The sequence below is a fragment of the Orbicella faveolata genome, unplaced genomic scaffold (genome assembly GCF_042242905.1).
Source record: "Orbicella faveolata isolate gen_17 unplaced genomic scaffold, um_ofav_v1 contig_4, whole genome shotgun sequence".
Taxonomy (NCBI): Eukaryota; Metazoa; Cnidaria; class Anthozoa; order Scleractinia; family Merulinidae; genus Orbicella; species Orbicella faveolata.
The window spans coordinates 4321997-4338440 of record NW_028301569.1 but is presented as its reverse complement, the minus strand read 5'-3'; the positions used below and the strand labels follow the sequence as shown (position 1 = coordinate 4338440).

General features: G+C 38.1%; 1 protein-coding gene across 1 annotated transcript in view; it reads right to left on the bottom strand.

The window, feature by feature from the left end:
• LOC110044309 (vascular endothelial growth factor receptor 1-like) overlaps positions 1 to 3942 on the bottom strand; it is a 108353-nt gene extending 104411 nt beyond the window's left edge. Inside the window, exons 1-4 of the mRNA XM_089276421.1 lie at positions 3907 to 3942; positions 3629 to 3849; positions 3008 to 3141; positions 2514 to 2897 (exon numbers count right to left, since the gene is read on the bottom strand). Of these exons, the coding sequence (XP_089132547.1) occupies positions 2514 to 2897; positions 3008 to 3141; positions 3629 to 3849; positions 3907 to 3942 (775 nt within the window). The remainder of the gene's footprint in view (positions 1 to 2513; positions 2898 to 3007; positions 3142 to 3628; positions 3850 to 3906) is intronic.
• Between the last annotated feature and the right edge of the window lie 12502 nt (positions 3943 to 16444).

The window sequence follows — 16444 nt, the reverse complement described above, 5'->3', positions numbered from 1 at the left end:
AGCTTTTATTTTTGTTTTCTTCATAATTTGTTTTCTTCATGATTTGTCTTGTCCATTTTGTACAAGAAAAACAACCTTCTTTAATTACAGTAGTATCCGACAATTATCAGCAGTTAGCTATAATGTTACTAAATATTAAATTCTGTTAAGAAAATTAAAAAAAAAACAGGAACAGAAAAGCATCAAGGAATTGGGCATTATAATTTAGTAGTTGGCCTATAAAGCAAATTTATGTGGCACACTGAATAAAAGCAAAAAATACTTGCCAGCTGACATTACAACTTCACGCTGCTTTAAGTGTGTCTTTCTGAAATGGCTTAAACCACTGGATGTTGTAGCCTGAAGGATCAAATTATCCCTTTGGGCATTGCTCTTGGTAACACCTGAAAGCATCTCGAATAAGTTTGGTTTTATTCGGCTTCAAACAGGTGAGATATTTTGGAAGGAAACTTCAAGTGACTTCATAAGACTTGGACAATAGCGTAATTAAAGTGACCATGAGCGAAGAACTTGTGAACATATCCTTTCGTTAGCATTGTATGAACAAACTCGAAGTAATCATTGCAGACATTTTATGGATTTAGCTTCTTCGTTATGTATGTAGCTTTAGACAACTTTAGAAAGAAATCTTGAATTAGTTGTTTTGATCACCAAACGCCAGAATTAGAACTTTTTTGGTCAAGCGGCAACCATTGTTAATTTCTGAACGACCATGTTCCGATGTATCAGGATTATTTTTCAACACGTGGTTTCAGCCCAGTACACTTTATGGATTTCAAATTTTCCTCTCAACAGTACCATATAATTGGAGGCGTAGCTCTAAAAAGAGATTTAATCTAGGACTCTTTTTTTTACAAGCCGACTGAAAGTTTGATTCAGAGCCCCCAAGTTTTATTCAAAAAAATGTCGTGTTACATGTTATCTGATCCTCCCTTTCCATGAATACATCAAGCAGACTTAACCTTAGTCCCTAGGGTTTGATTTCTTCTCTCTCAATAAAAGAAAAATATCACCTACATCAAAGAGTTTGCGCTCTTCAGGAACATGCCGCATTGTCAGCAGATCATAGTTGTCAATAATTAAGTGATGAGTAAGAACAATAGCATGAATATATGAATACTCAACAACCCCGCGTATTAGCGGTGAGAAGTTGTAATGATTTGTTCCCCAACATCCATATGAAAAGGAAAATAAGAAAATCGATCATTAAATTAAAGCAATCAGTATTTTCTTCATTTTAACAAATAAATCAAAGAAAAAGAAGCAAAAGACCACCATTGGCTCAAAGGAAAATTGATTTGACTCACTGAAATGAAGTAATACTTTTTAATGAGTTTAATATGTATGTGAATGAAATATCATTTTCATATGAAAGGATGGGCACCGCTTTGAGAAAGGGCTAAAGGTAATTTGGAAAGGGCTATTGGGCATTATATTTATTTACTAGTTTGGTTCACAAAAAATTGACGTGGTACATTCAGTAATAGTTAAATGATACTAAGTACGACCTGATTTCTTCCCCAATATCCACATGAAAGGAAATTTAACAAAAACAACCAAAACAGAAGGCCACCAAGCAAATGGAGAAAAAGTAGTTTGGTTCAAAACAAATTGTAGTGACACGTGATGCATTGAATGAAAGTAAAAAGAGACTTACATTTACCACCTGATTTGATCCCCAAAATCCACATTAAAAAAAAGATGAAAATAAATTATTAACAGGACTTAATATTTTATCCCTTTCAAGAAATAAATCAAAGAAAAGAAACAGAAGGCCGCCAAGCAAATGGACAAAAAGAACTTCGCTCAAAAGAAACTGACAAGATTCGTGAAGCATTGAATAAAAGTAAAAAGATACTTAACACCTGATTTGATCCCCCACATTCACATAAAAAAGATGAAAATAGATTATTAACAGGACTTAATATTTTATAGTTAATAGAAATAAATATTTTTATTGTGTAAGTTCAGTTTCACGACAGTTTTTAACAACTGAAAGATAATACTTTTCTTCCTTTTAAGACATTGGCAGACACATTTTATTTCAAGCTTCAATTACAAAAAGCGGGGATTGGATGGTGATTCGACTACTTCAATTTGGGTGTTCATTCTAACAAGGCACTGCAAATTATTTTGGGTCATTAGTACAAGGCCCTCTAGAGAATTCTGTCAAAAGACGAAATTTGGCTTAACGTCCATGAATAAACACGGTTACTATGGCAGTGTCAAGTGACGTGGAGAAACAGTTGATATGAGAAGAATTTCTACCAGTGACAGATAAATAGATGCCTTTAGACAGCTTTAGCATCACAGTTTAAACTCCGTTAAAGGATGGCCTAAAAACCTTGCAAGATGGGGAAGAGGGTGACTTCCGACCCCTCTTGTACGTCCATGAGTTAAAATTTTAACCTTCATTGTTACATTGTCAGTGACGGACTGTGTTGGAACGAATAAGCTGGTGAGTTTAAACTTATGATAGATAAACACGGCGGTGTAAAAATTATGCAACTTACCTGATGAAGTTATCCCACAGAAGCCCATAGGACAAGCAAACGTTTTTCCCAGTTTATACACAAAGAACCTTCCGCAGTTTCGTAGATGGATGTTTTGAGACCACTGACAGCAGTTTGATCCCCATCTGAAGCAGACTTTGCCACTTACAATCCCATCAGCCGCTTTTGGACTAGCAACCGGCGTTTCTAGCCAACCAGTGATCACGGTTCCGCATCTTCCACTTGGAAGACACGAGGAAGCCATTTTATCGCCCGCTGGATTTAAGAAGCGGTACCATCCAGGTGGGAGACCATTGTCACAAGTTGGCGCGCTTCCTAGGGGGAGCCGATAAGTAGTGGAGCGACTAGCTGCACTAAGTATGGCATAGTTTAGACACTCCTTTTCTGAATAAAAAGAAAATATACAATGCTAGATTATTAGTGAGAATCGATGGCGCAAAAGACTTCCAAATGTAAAAAGAAACCAGACCATAAGTATTAACAGGTTTACTGACCATCTCCTACAAATCTGTAGACCATAATTGTGTCTGCTCTACCAACGGTTACAGTGCATTGAGAAGATCTTCCATGGCGGTCATACGTCATAGGGGCAGTATCTCCACTCCAACATTCCCAAAATGACTCGACACTACAGACACAAAGTTTATATTTCATTAGGAAACGAAATAGTCTTTAGGCAATACATATCAAGAGAACAAAATAAAACACGGAATGCATAACGTAAATTTCTGATTTCAGTTCATAATGAGAACACATGGGACCAATATCAAGTGAACCCATTTTCCTTGAACTGCTTGGATTGGGGCTTTCTTTCCTGCATTTAATACTTACTGATCTACATAGTCAGCACACTTTTTTCCCTTCCAAAAAGGTTTGATAAATCTGGTATTTAACATTGACATTTATGCTAACTTTATTGCGATGTTAAAAAGCGTGGGAAATGGATTCAGAAACATTGTTCCATATACTTTGGCTAAGCTTCCTTTTTAGGAGTTGGGAGGGAGCGTGAAGGGGTGCCGTGGTGGAGGGGAAATCGTTCTAAGACAAGAGATGATGATCTGGCTCAAGACTGTTCACTTTAGATTTAGTTTTAAAGTAATCATTAACAGGTTTACCCAAAATACATATAATTCATTTTCTGCGCCTCTTGCGCACATTTCTTGACAATATAACTTAAATCAGTGTTCCAGTCTATTGTTGTATGATACAGGGCCAGAAGCGATGGCAAGGCTCTTAGTTGAGGTCTATCCTGAAAGCAACCAACTTTAACGTACTCAGGTGGCGCTAAAAGGAAATAAAAACGTAGGTGATAAGAAAATTCATCGGCATTAACGACCTTAGAAGGTGGAAAAAAGAACGCTCCGAGACCAGCCTATTATTCTGAAGCACGTACCATTCGTAAAGTTGTTTTCATTATAGGGTCATACATCTAGAACATTATTAAGAACGGGATCACTGGGTAATGCAATTCAAGAGTTTTCATTGGCTTAGCCATCATATATACAACGTGGCCAGCACACATGCAAATTTATTGAAACAGAAGGAAGTTTTCATATAAGAAAACAGTTCAGTTCCCACAGGATTGGTTTGGTACACCAACATGGCCGCCGTTTCATTGTTCTGGAACACCAATATGGCTGCTGTGACGTCATGTGAAAACGCTCTATATGAGCCATTATACCCATAATTCCCGCAATTTTTTGGGACTTATTTTTGTATTAGTTTTCTATATTTTGGGGGCGTTTTAAATAAAACAATTATTCCACGCGCGCTTTTTGGATATGACATGGCTATCCAATGGGCGCTTGTGGAATACTTGTTAAATATACCAATTGCGTGGTCGTTTAATCATTTATGCCCTAGCTACCTCTCAATGATTAAACACTTTCGTCCAACACCGTGCAGGATGAACGGCTCTACAAATATTCACCCCCTAGACAGTTAGCATTTTCATTCAAATATCACGTCAATTACTAACAGTGTTTTTACTCTTTTGCTGTTGCTAGTCTAGCTAAGTCAAACCCATCCTACATATTCTCTCCTAAAACTGAAAAATTGTTTCCCAGGAGCCACTGTCGTACTAAATAGCACTCTTAATCATCACGTTAATACATTTTTAAGGCATATATCGGTCAAAAAAGTTAAACGGCTTTATCACGGGGATGTTGGTGTGTTTTTCCCTCAGAAAGAGATGCTAAGATTATGAGTATCTTGTGATCAACTACAACACCAAGGTGAAGATATTAACTGAATTGTTGAAGTGAAAGAAAAAAAGCCTACCCGACATTTCCAGTTGAAAAGAACTATGTCACGGTTTACGCATCTTGAAAAGTTTAACCTAATTTTTTTCAAGTTCGTCGGTTGTAATCCGTTTTAATCTTCTCCGTCCTTAAGCATCCTTTTTCCTTTATGCTTTATTATTATCACTTTGATATTTTTCTTTTTTTAGGAAATGATTTTTTTCAGCTTTCTTAATTTCAATTTCTTTTAAGAAAGTTTGGCTCAAAATAAACTGACGTGGTCCGTGATGCATTGAATAAAAGTCAAACGATACTTACTGCCTGATTTGATCCCCAACATCCACATAAAAAACAATGGAAATAAATTACAAACAGGACTTAATATTTTGTTCCTTGCAAAAGATAATTCAAAGAAAAAAAAAACAGAAGGCCACCAAGCGAATAAACAAAAATAAGTCTAGCTCAAAACAAACTGACATGATCTGACCACCTGATTTGATCCCCAACATCCACTTAAAAAGATAAAAATCAGTTATTAACAGGCCTTAATATTTTCACCTAACAAATTGTATTCCTTTCAACAAACAAATAAAACAAAACAAAACAGAGGACCACCAAGCAATAGCCCATTACCATGTTGCCTTAAGCTTCTCTACCAAAGCGAGGCCTGGTGCACAACCATTCATATAATCAAAACGCTTTTAAGCCAACTCATGATACTTGAAACAGTCATGTCATTACAAGGGTGGTTAAGTTTGTCATGGTTGCGTGACACATCATAAATTGAACAGCAGTCATTAATTTACTGATAATCTTTAAGTTTAATTAGGTGGAACACTTGAGCTGTTTTGATCGTTACGACTGTGATGAGTCTAACAAAAATCTGAATGTGTTTTGTACACAGTATTTTACAGATAAATAACTATAATGAGCTTTATTTCTTTCAAATAAGACCAAATCCACATTTACTTTAAGTCTCCTTTCCTTTAGAATTCCTATCGAGTCAAGGGCGATTCTGATTTCGATGTTTCTGTTCATAGTAGTTGAGTTATTACAACCATATTCACTTCTTCATTGCACTAAAAAGAACTGTTGAATCAAGGGATGGAAATTACTCTAGCAAGAGCAGGCTTCCAACTGATCAAAATGGCGAATAGCTAGGGTTTTTGAAACAAACCATGCGCTTTGTAGTCAGATGACTTTTACGAGCACGAGTATGTGCCCAGTGATCTCCTGACCTCAGTGGAGAGTGAGAATAAAGACCCATCCAGTATCCAAATATCCATGAATAGATAGCATGGTCAGTAAAACAAGTCATTTGGTGAGCATATTGAGTGATTTCAAGCAGAAAACAACGACCATATTTGTAATATCATTTAAGCCTGCTGTAATCATCAATCAATCAGCAGTTTCGACCAAACTGTGATGAATTAATAGCCGTATTCCCTGTTGAAATGTTAGAATTGTAGGGTGGTACAGTGGCAAGGTTTCAGTCTGGGAATCGGAAATTGCATTAAAGGTTTGGCGGTTCGAATCCTGGTAAAAGCTATTTTTTCCTCCGTACTACTAGGGGATGCTTTGCTTTTATAAAGCAAAATAAAAATGTTCAAGCGATAAACGTAAAAGTAATTATAATAATAATCAAAGTGACTGTGAGCTACTGAACTTGGAAAACAAATTATGAAAGGGTGTAATGAGGAATTGTTCGTTAAGGCACTAATTGTGATGTGAGGGTGGTCTAGCTTTCGAACAAGCCCGTAAAGCCTTTTTCCATTCAAGTGTGTGTTGTGATGTTTGCAAAATGAAACATTTCAATGTTAAGAAACTATTTGTTACTCAGGCCTGCCTACACGGTTTACCTTACATGTATCTGTACACGTCTTCCTAGTGCTGTAGTCAAAAACGGCAAGCTCATTTTGTTTGGTCAAAAGTGATGTATACACTAGGAGTAATGTCCAATGCTTGCTTATAGCCAGCTCTCAGTTGGCTTAAGTTTGTTAGATGCAAGCATGGATTTCGATCTTTGGTAAAATTCGAGAAAATCCTTTGTTTTAATTGTTTGTAATAGATTGAACTAGAAAGGTTGACCAAAAAGTGAAGATTGGGATCAAGGTAAACAGTGCTTTTATTGGGAACGTAGTTTTTTGGCACCAGATCCACTGAAATATTTACTGATTAAGGCAGCAGTCTTTTAGATACCCAGATTATGCAGTTTTTGCTAAGTTATCAATGCAATGATGCTGTTACAGCAGCAGGGTATATACTGAAACTGCAATAAGCATAAAAACTCTCTTTGGCCTTTAATAAACAACTCCACAAATCAAAACGGCGTGGTACAAAGAGTTTGCATACGAGGGGCGTAGATGCAAATAGCGTGGAAACAAACAGCGTGGGTTGAAACTAAAACAGTAAAAGAGCAAAAGTTACAAGTTGCGACTAAGCTAAATTCGAATAAAGAAATAACAAAACTGCAAAACGAGGACTGTGAATTACACTTACATTGTTTCGGCCAGAGAAAACTGTTGTGAAACGGACTGCGAATAACGCGAAGAGACTAGCACGAAAACTAAATAGAACTGCCCTAAGCGCGGACCAAAATGAACTGCCCCAAAACTGTACTGCAAAGCTATGATATGGAAAATACGCTAGGACATGCGGAAAATAAAACTATAGAAACTTAGAAAGGCGCTAATGAAGATGAAACAGCAAAGAAACGCTAACGAGGGCGCGAAAACTGACAGAAAGGAATAAACACCTAAATTGACGCAAAAAAAAGACTAAACAAAAGGACGAAAAGAAGTATAAACTAATTTGCGTACGCAGAGGAAAAACAAATTACGCAAGAACGAATAATAGAAAAAATGTTACACTTGGATCTTACATATACTACAAATGCATTCAATGCTTTATTTACTCTAGACAAGTAATACACATTTGCAAAGAAAATTACAATAACTGAGGGAAAAGATATGTGCTTAAAGTCGAGCCAGGGGAATAAATGCACCTTGCGGTTCAGTATGATAACACCAAAATTTAAGAACGAAAATTCAACAGGCTGAAGTTCATAACTCAAGTGTACATTGTACATTGAAATTTTGTCCTTTATAGTGTTGAGTTCAAGTACTTACATTTGCTTGTAGCCCTACTAATTTATAAGGACTGAAGTTAACTGACTCTTTCCATAAAATAATGCGAGTCCATTCATAGTTTGTGTCCAGACGTAGTCGTTCGAAATTAGTACATGGAGCTGTAAGTCACCTTACAACTCCATTGAGTCCGTTAAATGACACCACTTCTTAATAGATCCACGAATGAGCAACACTGCCATCAAAACAATTCAGTTTGTGAGTAAATTGTGTCACCTCCTCTTGGACAAGCTCGACAACGCCACAAAAATCAGAGCTCACTTGAGCCTGCTGTGCTATATGTGACTACCCAGCGCTTCAGTATGTATATATATATAATTAATACTTTCTCCTCACGAAATCTGATGAACAACTATCACAGTGTGATAAGCGCTGGCCTAGCGTGCGGGGCTATGGGAGTTTGAATCCTAGAGGTGACTCGAGATTCTTTTTCTTTTTCTTCTTCGATGTTTTTTCTTTTTCTTTCAAGACATCATTTACCGAAAGGTAGCGTTTGTCTTTCCGTTTCTTGTGTTTAAAAAATCGTCTGGAGCTTTTAATCATTTGCTTATATCGATTGCTTTCGAACTCACAATATCACATAGCTTTGTGAAGGAAAGCCACGAAAACGTTTTCTAAATCGAATCGCTAAGGAAGAACCATAAGAATTTTCCTTACAATGGAAAAATTGTTTCACCTTCTACCTCTCGAAAATAACTAACTTGACACGGTGCACACGACTGTAAAACAGAGTAGACCGCGGATGTTTGCAACCCGATGGACTCCTATTTGAAAAGGTCGGGGATGCTCGTCGTCTCGGGTACAAATCAAGGATTCTGACCTCACTTTTAGCTGTCAAAGTATCCTTCAGGGCACACTCGAAGAACTAGTAATAATGAAAGAAATACTCTCATTTAATTTCTATTTTTAGGCTTGATTTCCAATGGTCTCTGGATTACATGAGTCGGGTCTACGAGTGCGCACGAGATCCTTACTTGAACAGTGGCTAGTAATCGAACCTATTCCGTTTTAAGGGGTATCTTTTGGGGGTCTAACGAAGCTCAAGCAATGCCCACATTAGTCTCCTTTAGGAGTTAAATTCAAATTTTTCCGACGAGAATCCCCATCTTTTTCATATGGGAGTTTCCCCCCAGGTTTCCAAATGTCAGGGAGGACGTGAAGGAGTGAAGGAGTGATGGAGTGAAATCATGCCACCACTACAACTTGGAAAATAATACTTTCCAAACTAAAAATGAGACGATATGGAAATTTGAAATAATTCTTCACAGAAAAAAAAAAGCACTTCTCGAGTGAAACCCTTGCACATAATTTTTGGCAAAGTTTTGGTTAAAACTGATGACAAAGCTATTCATCGATCGAATTCTACAATCACCTTTGCTGCATACCAAATAGTCTTTAATTTGGGAGCACAAACGCAAAAGATCAGTTTATCGCTTTGGTAGCCATTCTGTTCACAATGGTTGGCCCTCTCGTGAAATACCCTGGTCAGCGAAATTACCACCCAAAAATTGTTTGCGACCTATCAACTGACTAACTGACTGAATGACAGACCGAGTGAGTGAATTATTTCTTCCTAAACTAACTGCTACAAGTCATTCTAGCTACGCTATGCTAGCTATCACTCGTTAAAAATGAGTTTAATTTGCCTGTGGATGAAATCTCGTATTCATATGAAAGGATGGGCACCGCTTTGAGAAAGAGGCTAAAGGTAATTCGGAAATGGCCTATAAAACATTATATATTTAGTTAGTAATTTGGTTCACAAAAAAATGATGTGGTGCATTCAATACTAATTACGACCTGATTTCTTCCTCAACTTCCAAATGAAAAGGAAATTTAACAAAGACAGCCAGACAGAAGGCCACTAAGCAAGTAGTTTGGTTGAAAACAAATTGAAGTGACACGTGATGCATTGAATAAAAGTAAAAAGATACTTACCCTCTGATTGGATCCCCAACATCCACATGAAACAAAAAAAAAACAAAACAAAACAAAAAAAGCAAAAACAGAGGAAACTAAATTATTAACATGACTTAATATTTTATTCCTTTCAAGAAGTAAATCAAAGAAAAGAAACAGAAGGCCACTAAGCAAATGGACAAGAAGAAGTTTGGCCCAAAAAAAAAAAAACTGACGTGATTTGTGAAGCATTGTAACGACCGCTGAACGGTCTATTGTAGTCTTTACTTAACCGCCACGTTCCCGTTTTTTGACATGATTACAATTAAGTCATTTATTTGATCTCTGCTATTAAGCACACGATAACTTAGTTTCGAGCAGTTGTTGCCAGCCCTCGTGTCATACACTTAAGGACCTTAATTAAGAAAAGAGAGCAAGAAAGCAAGAAAGAAAGCCACAGGAGGCAAGCCGCAGGACTGATATGTAAGTGAGGAAACTTCTACCTTTATAATTAACATGCAATCAATTTAGGTGTTTCAGTTTCTCGTTTTATTTTCCATTGTAAATGATTGCATGCCTCAGTCACAATGATCTTTACGATTGTTTAAGCCCAGTTTTTATCCCAACATTGTTCCACCATATTGAATCCATTCAAAAGTGCATCACATGGTGTGTGAACGAGGAAGTAAACTTTTGCCTGGGCAAGTATGTCATCTGACATACTTGCCCGGCTGACGACTTTGAGAAAATACCAATATGGATCCCTGCTGTAGCCAATTCAGCCAGCAGTGTCTGCAAAAATGTGAATTTGAGAGGAAGGCTCAGTGAAAGGGGAAAAAAACGGCTGACCACATTCCCGTGTTCAAGGAAGAGTTGCCACATACGGATGTCCAACTCTTGGTTGAGGGAAATAAAGTGCCCCGGGTTGCAGACCCCTCAAGTGAGATTGATGATCCGTTGCATGAGGAGGTGACTCTAGGAGATAACTCGACAGGCAAACTGTAGAGTTCCAATGAGGGACCGAAGGTCACACAGACGAAAGGTTCTTTTAGAGGACCACGAAACAAGTATAAGGCGGGCACTGTGAAATTTATCTTCCGGTAGCCTTGTCTCCATAAGGACAGAGGATTGTGTTATACTCATGAACTCGAGGACCTTGGTGGGACGGACGGTCTTCTTTGGAGCAAGGAGAATGCTTAACAGTCACTGACCGGAAATATCGAGAATGGCTGGCCAGGTTAGAAAAATCGGAAATCCTGAAAGTTTGTCTAAAGAACGCTAAAGGGAGCTACTTTCGAAAATATTATTCCGATTTTCTTAGAATTTAAAGTATTCGAGAAATTCGCAAAAAACGAAAATACAGCTTTTTGCCTCATTAAATATGCAAAAATTATCTGGAAAATTGACAAAGTTCTCGGTATTTGCATTGAAACAATTTACAAAACTAGAACTCGGAGTAAACTTAGCATAAGAGCTTTACTTTTCTTCTATCTAACAATGGGAAGTTTTAAATTTTTCAAGCGTTTTGAAGGGTTTCGTCGACCGTCGAAGAATTGCCTTTTCAAGCCCCTATGAAAACGGCAAAAATTGCGTAGTTCTACGGGCTTAAAGCGCATCTTGGTATGTCCGATATGGAACTAAAACAAGTACTGTGCAAAAGAGTGTCGCTTCTACTATAATAATATGGAAAAAATTTCTGGGCAATCGAGGTTCACACAGATAAAATGCAAAAGTTCGCGACAGTCTTTTCTCCAATTTGCACAATACGGTATGTTCAAGGAACTCTATTGTTGGACACTCTAGTCTGTTTTTGTTCCATTTTTGGGCCATGCTTTGGGGGAAATATACAAAAACAGAGTTGATCCATGTCGTTATAGATATATAAAATAACGGGGGTGCTCGTCGTACATTTTAGGGGTTAATCTTCAAAAAGTCCACCGCGAGAGCTTTTGCGGTACTTTTTACGGGGATTGAGCCGAAAAATATGACGGGGGATAATGTGTTATGTAAACGGTTGTCAGTTTAACCATCGATTTTCCCTCTTTCTTTATTATTTGGAAACTATTAAGGCTAAGTAATTGAAGACACCAACAACGACAAAAAAACACTGTTAGAAATATATCGAGTAGTCACTCTATGAAGAGACTATTCAGTTATGCAAAAAAGGTCACCTAGCCTTAAAAACGTTTGTGTTTGCTGGCGCGCGTTCTTACTGCCCAGATTTTTTGTTCCAAATACTGATTGAAGACGACCAAAAGTTAATCGAAGTATTTATTTCGACCCGATATTGGGAAAACTAAAACGCCTTTTAAGCCCGTAAAATTACGCAATTTTTTCTGTTTCCATATGGGCTTGAATTCTTCGACAGTCGACGGAACCTCTCAAAATTTAATTTAATATAAAGCTTTCGAAATGCTTAGTTTATCCGGTGTTCTCGTCTTGTAAATTGTTTCAATGCGAATACTGAGAACTTCGACTCAAGCGCGGCAGTAGCACGACGTTTGAAACCATGCATGCACTCAGTTTGGCAGGCTGAATTAAAGTCGGCGCGACTACGTATAGCACGGCAGGCCTAATGCCGTTCCGCACGGCAGTAGCGCGACTTGAATTGGCTTCGAACGCCATGCTCTTGCTGTGCACGTGCCAAACTGAACCAGAGGGGCGGTGAATGGTAAATGCCAGACTGCGCAAGACGGCGAGACCAGGGCTATTCTTTGCGAGCCCGAGACATATTGACTTTTTAGATTGCGAAACCGAGACTTCAAAGTGTTTTGAGTGCGAGCGAGAGGGGCTCAGACTATTAAAACTCAAATCCAGATTTAGTTGAGAGCTATAAGAATGAGCGAGAATGAGTTTGTACAGAAGTCGTACAATGGAACGTCACGTAGGGGCCAAACCACCCCCCTAATGTTTCATGAAGGCTATATTTGCTTGGTTTATATATTTCTGAACCAAGTTTGGCAGATGAGCTTTCTTTGTTCTCCAGTTTATTTTAATTTGGAAGTTGTGACAAAATGTCAGATTATGACGTCATAGTTGATGACGTCACCAAAACGTGCTATAATTTTTTGTAAAATCTTATGTAAAGATTATGTCATTGGAAAGGCCCTGACTTGAGGAGTAAAATGCCGGAAACCGTTTTTTTCTATGATGATTATTTTTTGAGATATGGCAAGTTAAATATTTTTTGTCCCCCCCGGAATTTGCTTAACCATACTGTCCTTCTTAAGTCAATCTCTCTGGTTTATTTTTTTTAGTTTTATTCTAGGAAGGCTAATAATCGAGAAAAATAGAAAGCTTGATGTTGTCAAAAATCTTATGGTTTTAGAAATTTGATTTTCGGCTTTGTTACGATGGTATTAACAGTAAAAAACGAGTGACGTCACAGGTTATGGCGTAACAAAACTAGTTTTAACGCAATAACACTAGAGGGATAATTTTTTATTTCGAGTTTCTTCTTTATTTTTGCTTTAGTCATCTGGCACATCACATGTGCAACATAGCTGCATTTGCTGGAACAAAAAAACAGCTCCAATTTGGGGATTTTTCTCAAGGGGGGGACCCCATATTTTGCAGAGTTATTTTTCATATTTAAAAATGCCATATTTCATTTAATTTTTGTCATATGGACGAAATTTTTTCAGGTTTAAACTTCCTTTGATGTGCTCTTTCGAACACATTGTAAAAAATATGTATATTAAAAACTTCAAAAGTGGCAAAAACCATGACGTCATCACTTGACGTCACAACTTTAACATTTACCGACAGTTTTCACGTAAATATAATTGGCAATAGGTCTTCTGCTAATCTGACAAGTTTGGTGTAGAAAGAGTCAATACTTTTTAAGTAATGCGAAATAATGTGAAATACCCAAGAGCTGAAGAAACATTTGGGGGGTGGTTTGGCCCCTACGTGCGTTTTGTCGTAAATACTTGTGCCTTGACACAGTTCCACAGGGGACAACAGATAAGTTCTTCGACTTCGTGGGTTTCATCATGAGCTATCGTGGGCTGTGTGTGGCTTCTTGATTCTCCTTTATGACGCATGTTATTAACAAAGCCGCTCGTGAGCACTGCGTAGGCCAAGTTTGAGTTGATGAGAACGGACGAAGTGGGTAAAAAGTATCACACCTTAATTGGCCACGTGAGTGGCCGATTATTAAATCAATAAAGTGTACAGCATTTATTTGCCAATCACTGATCCCTTAAGAAGAGCTAACCCTTTAAACGACCTCGTTCCCAGCAAAGGTGAGGGTGAAAACCGCTGGCGTGCCCCAAAATAAGACTATGTACTGGGGGAGACGGGGTGGAGGAGGGGATGAAATTCTGGCACGATACTTTCTTCAATCGACGTAAAGGGAGAGAAAGCGCATCGAGGCATGTGACGTCATAACCGTGCGTAGTCCCGGAAACCCCTTAGGCGGAAGTGAGAACGGAGTCATAACAAGAACCATAAAACCATTTATTTTACCGGGTAAAATAAATCTCCTTTTAGCCTTTTAGCCAGCCTTTGCGAACACGCTGGAGCTAGAAATTCGACTATAGCACACTACGTTAGGATATCCTAGAACAAAATAACCGTTTTTTGGCGCCAAAATGACGTTGCGGTAAGCAGCCTTTTTGTGGAATTCAGACAATTTGATAGAAGTAAGCATTAACATTTTCTCGGAAATTTGAAGGTTGCTTTATTGAAATTCATTATCAAGTGACGAGAAGACGTCATTTATTAAAACAAAGAAAAGAATCGGAACTTCGAAATCCTTAACCTTGCAATTGCAAAAAGTCGAAAGTCCGAGAAAGCTTCGTATAAAAATCGAGACTGTGAGACGCACATAACCGCTAAAAAAGGAGACTGCGAGACCCGTGAAATTCGACGTTTTTGAAGGACCATTCGCCATCCCTAACCAGGGACGGCGGAGCCGGGGTGGGGGGAGGATGCCCCTAGATCCCTCTACAAACTTGCGCCGGCACTGCTCGTTTTCAAGCCCCCCACCTCCCCCCACCTCCCCTTCGTTCACTTGCTGCATCAGCTGCAGTTGCTTTCTAGCATTTAAAAGGGTCTTTAGCAAAGCAAACTTTTTCCGATCTTCTGCGCGACTGAATTAAATTCGACGTTTGGCTCTTTCATAGCTTTTTGTCATGCCACTGCCGGGCCAAATTTATTTGAGTTCGGCACGGTAGAAGCACGACATCTGGACTAGGCCGAATTCCAACCGAGGTCAGATCGCGGGATAGACATCAAACAGTCTTACCCTATTTTTCAAGAAAACCTGCTTCCTTGGTCTAGCTGGATCACGTTAATAAAACCTCATCGTTCCATTTAGTGCATCTAATTAATCCGTTTTCCATCAAGATCAAAATCGACACACAATGGTAAAAAAATACTTTAAAAGACCAGTCTCTGTTCGAATATTTGCAGGCTAATCGAGGGTGTATAGACGGGAAAGACAAAACACTATATGCTTCTATTATAAGCAAGTGTTTAAACCTCAATAATCGAGGAATTCCAATTGGAGCTAACTGAAAGTATCTCTTACGTGACGCCAGTCACGTAATACATCCGGCGTGTTTAATCTATGTAACTTTGAACTTATATTTTGGGCTTTTTCTATCGATTTTTTGTATCTTGCTTGTAATAATGAAGCAATGTTGTAATAACGACATGGATCAACTATCTTTTTGTATATTTCCCACAAAGCAAGGCGCACAAATAAAAAAAAAACAGACTAGGGTGCTCGAGAATAGAGTTCTCTGAACATACCGCAATATGCAAATTTGAGAAGAGACTATCGCGAACTTCTGCATTTTACCTGTGTGAACTTCGATTGCCCAGAAAATTTTTTCCATGTTATTATAGGAGAAACAACACTCTTTTGCACAGTACTTTTTCTAGTTCCATATCGGACACACCAAGATGCGTTTTAAGTCCGTAAAACTACGCAATTTTTGCCGTTTTCATAGGGGCTTGAAAAGGCAATTCTTCAACGGTCGACGGAATCCTTCAAAATATTGAAAAATTTAAAACTTCCTATTGTTAGATAGAAGAAAAGTAAAGCTCTTATGCTAAGTTTACTCCGAGTTCTAGTTTTGTAAATTGTTTCAATGCGAATACCGAGAACTTTGTAAATTTCCAGATATTTTTTGCATATTTAATGAGGCAAAAAGCTATATTTCAGTTTTTTGCGAATTTCTCGAAGACTTTAAATTCTACGGAAATCAGAATAATATTTTCGAAAGTGGCTCTCCAAAAGCTTTCTTTAGGTAAAGTCTCAGGATTTTCGATTTTTCTAACCTGGCCAGCCATTCTCGATATTTCCAGTCAGTGACTCTTAACTCCTCGAACAGGGTAAGGACCTGGCAAAGGGCTGTGGCACAATGAGAGAGTGGAGGGGGCTGGACAATGAAGAAATTGTCCATCATGTGGATGATAGAGATCTTAAGGTGATTATTTGACAAGCCATTCAAAGGCATCAGAAAGTTGGTTAAAGAGGTAGGGGGCACTTCTCAGCCCAAAGAGGAAGGCATTGTCAAAAAAAGCCCCGACCCTTTGAGAACATGTCTAGTAATTCACAGTTATAGGGTGGACAGGAATAATGCAGAAAGCAAATTAAATGCCAGGTTTTTTTTTTTTTTTTTTTTTTTTCATG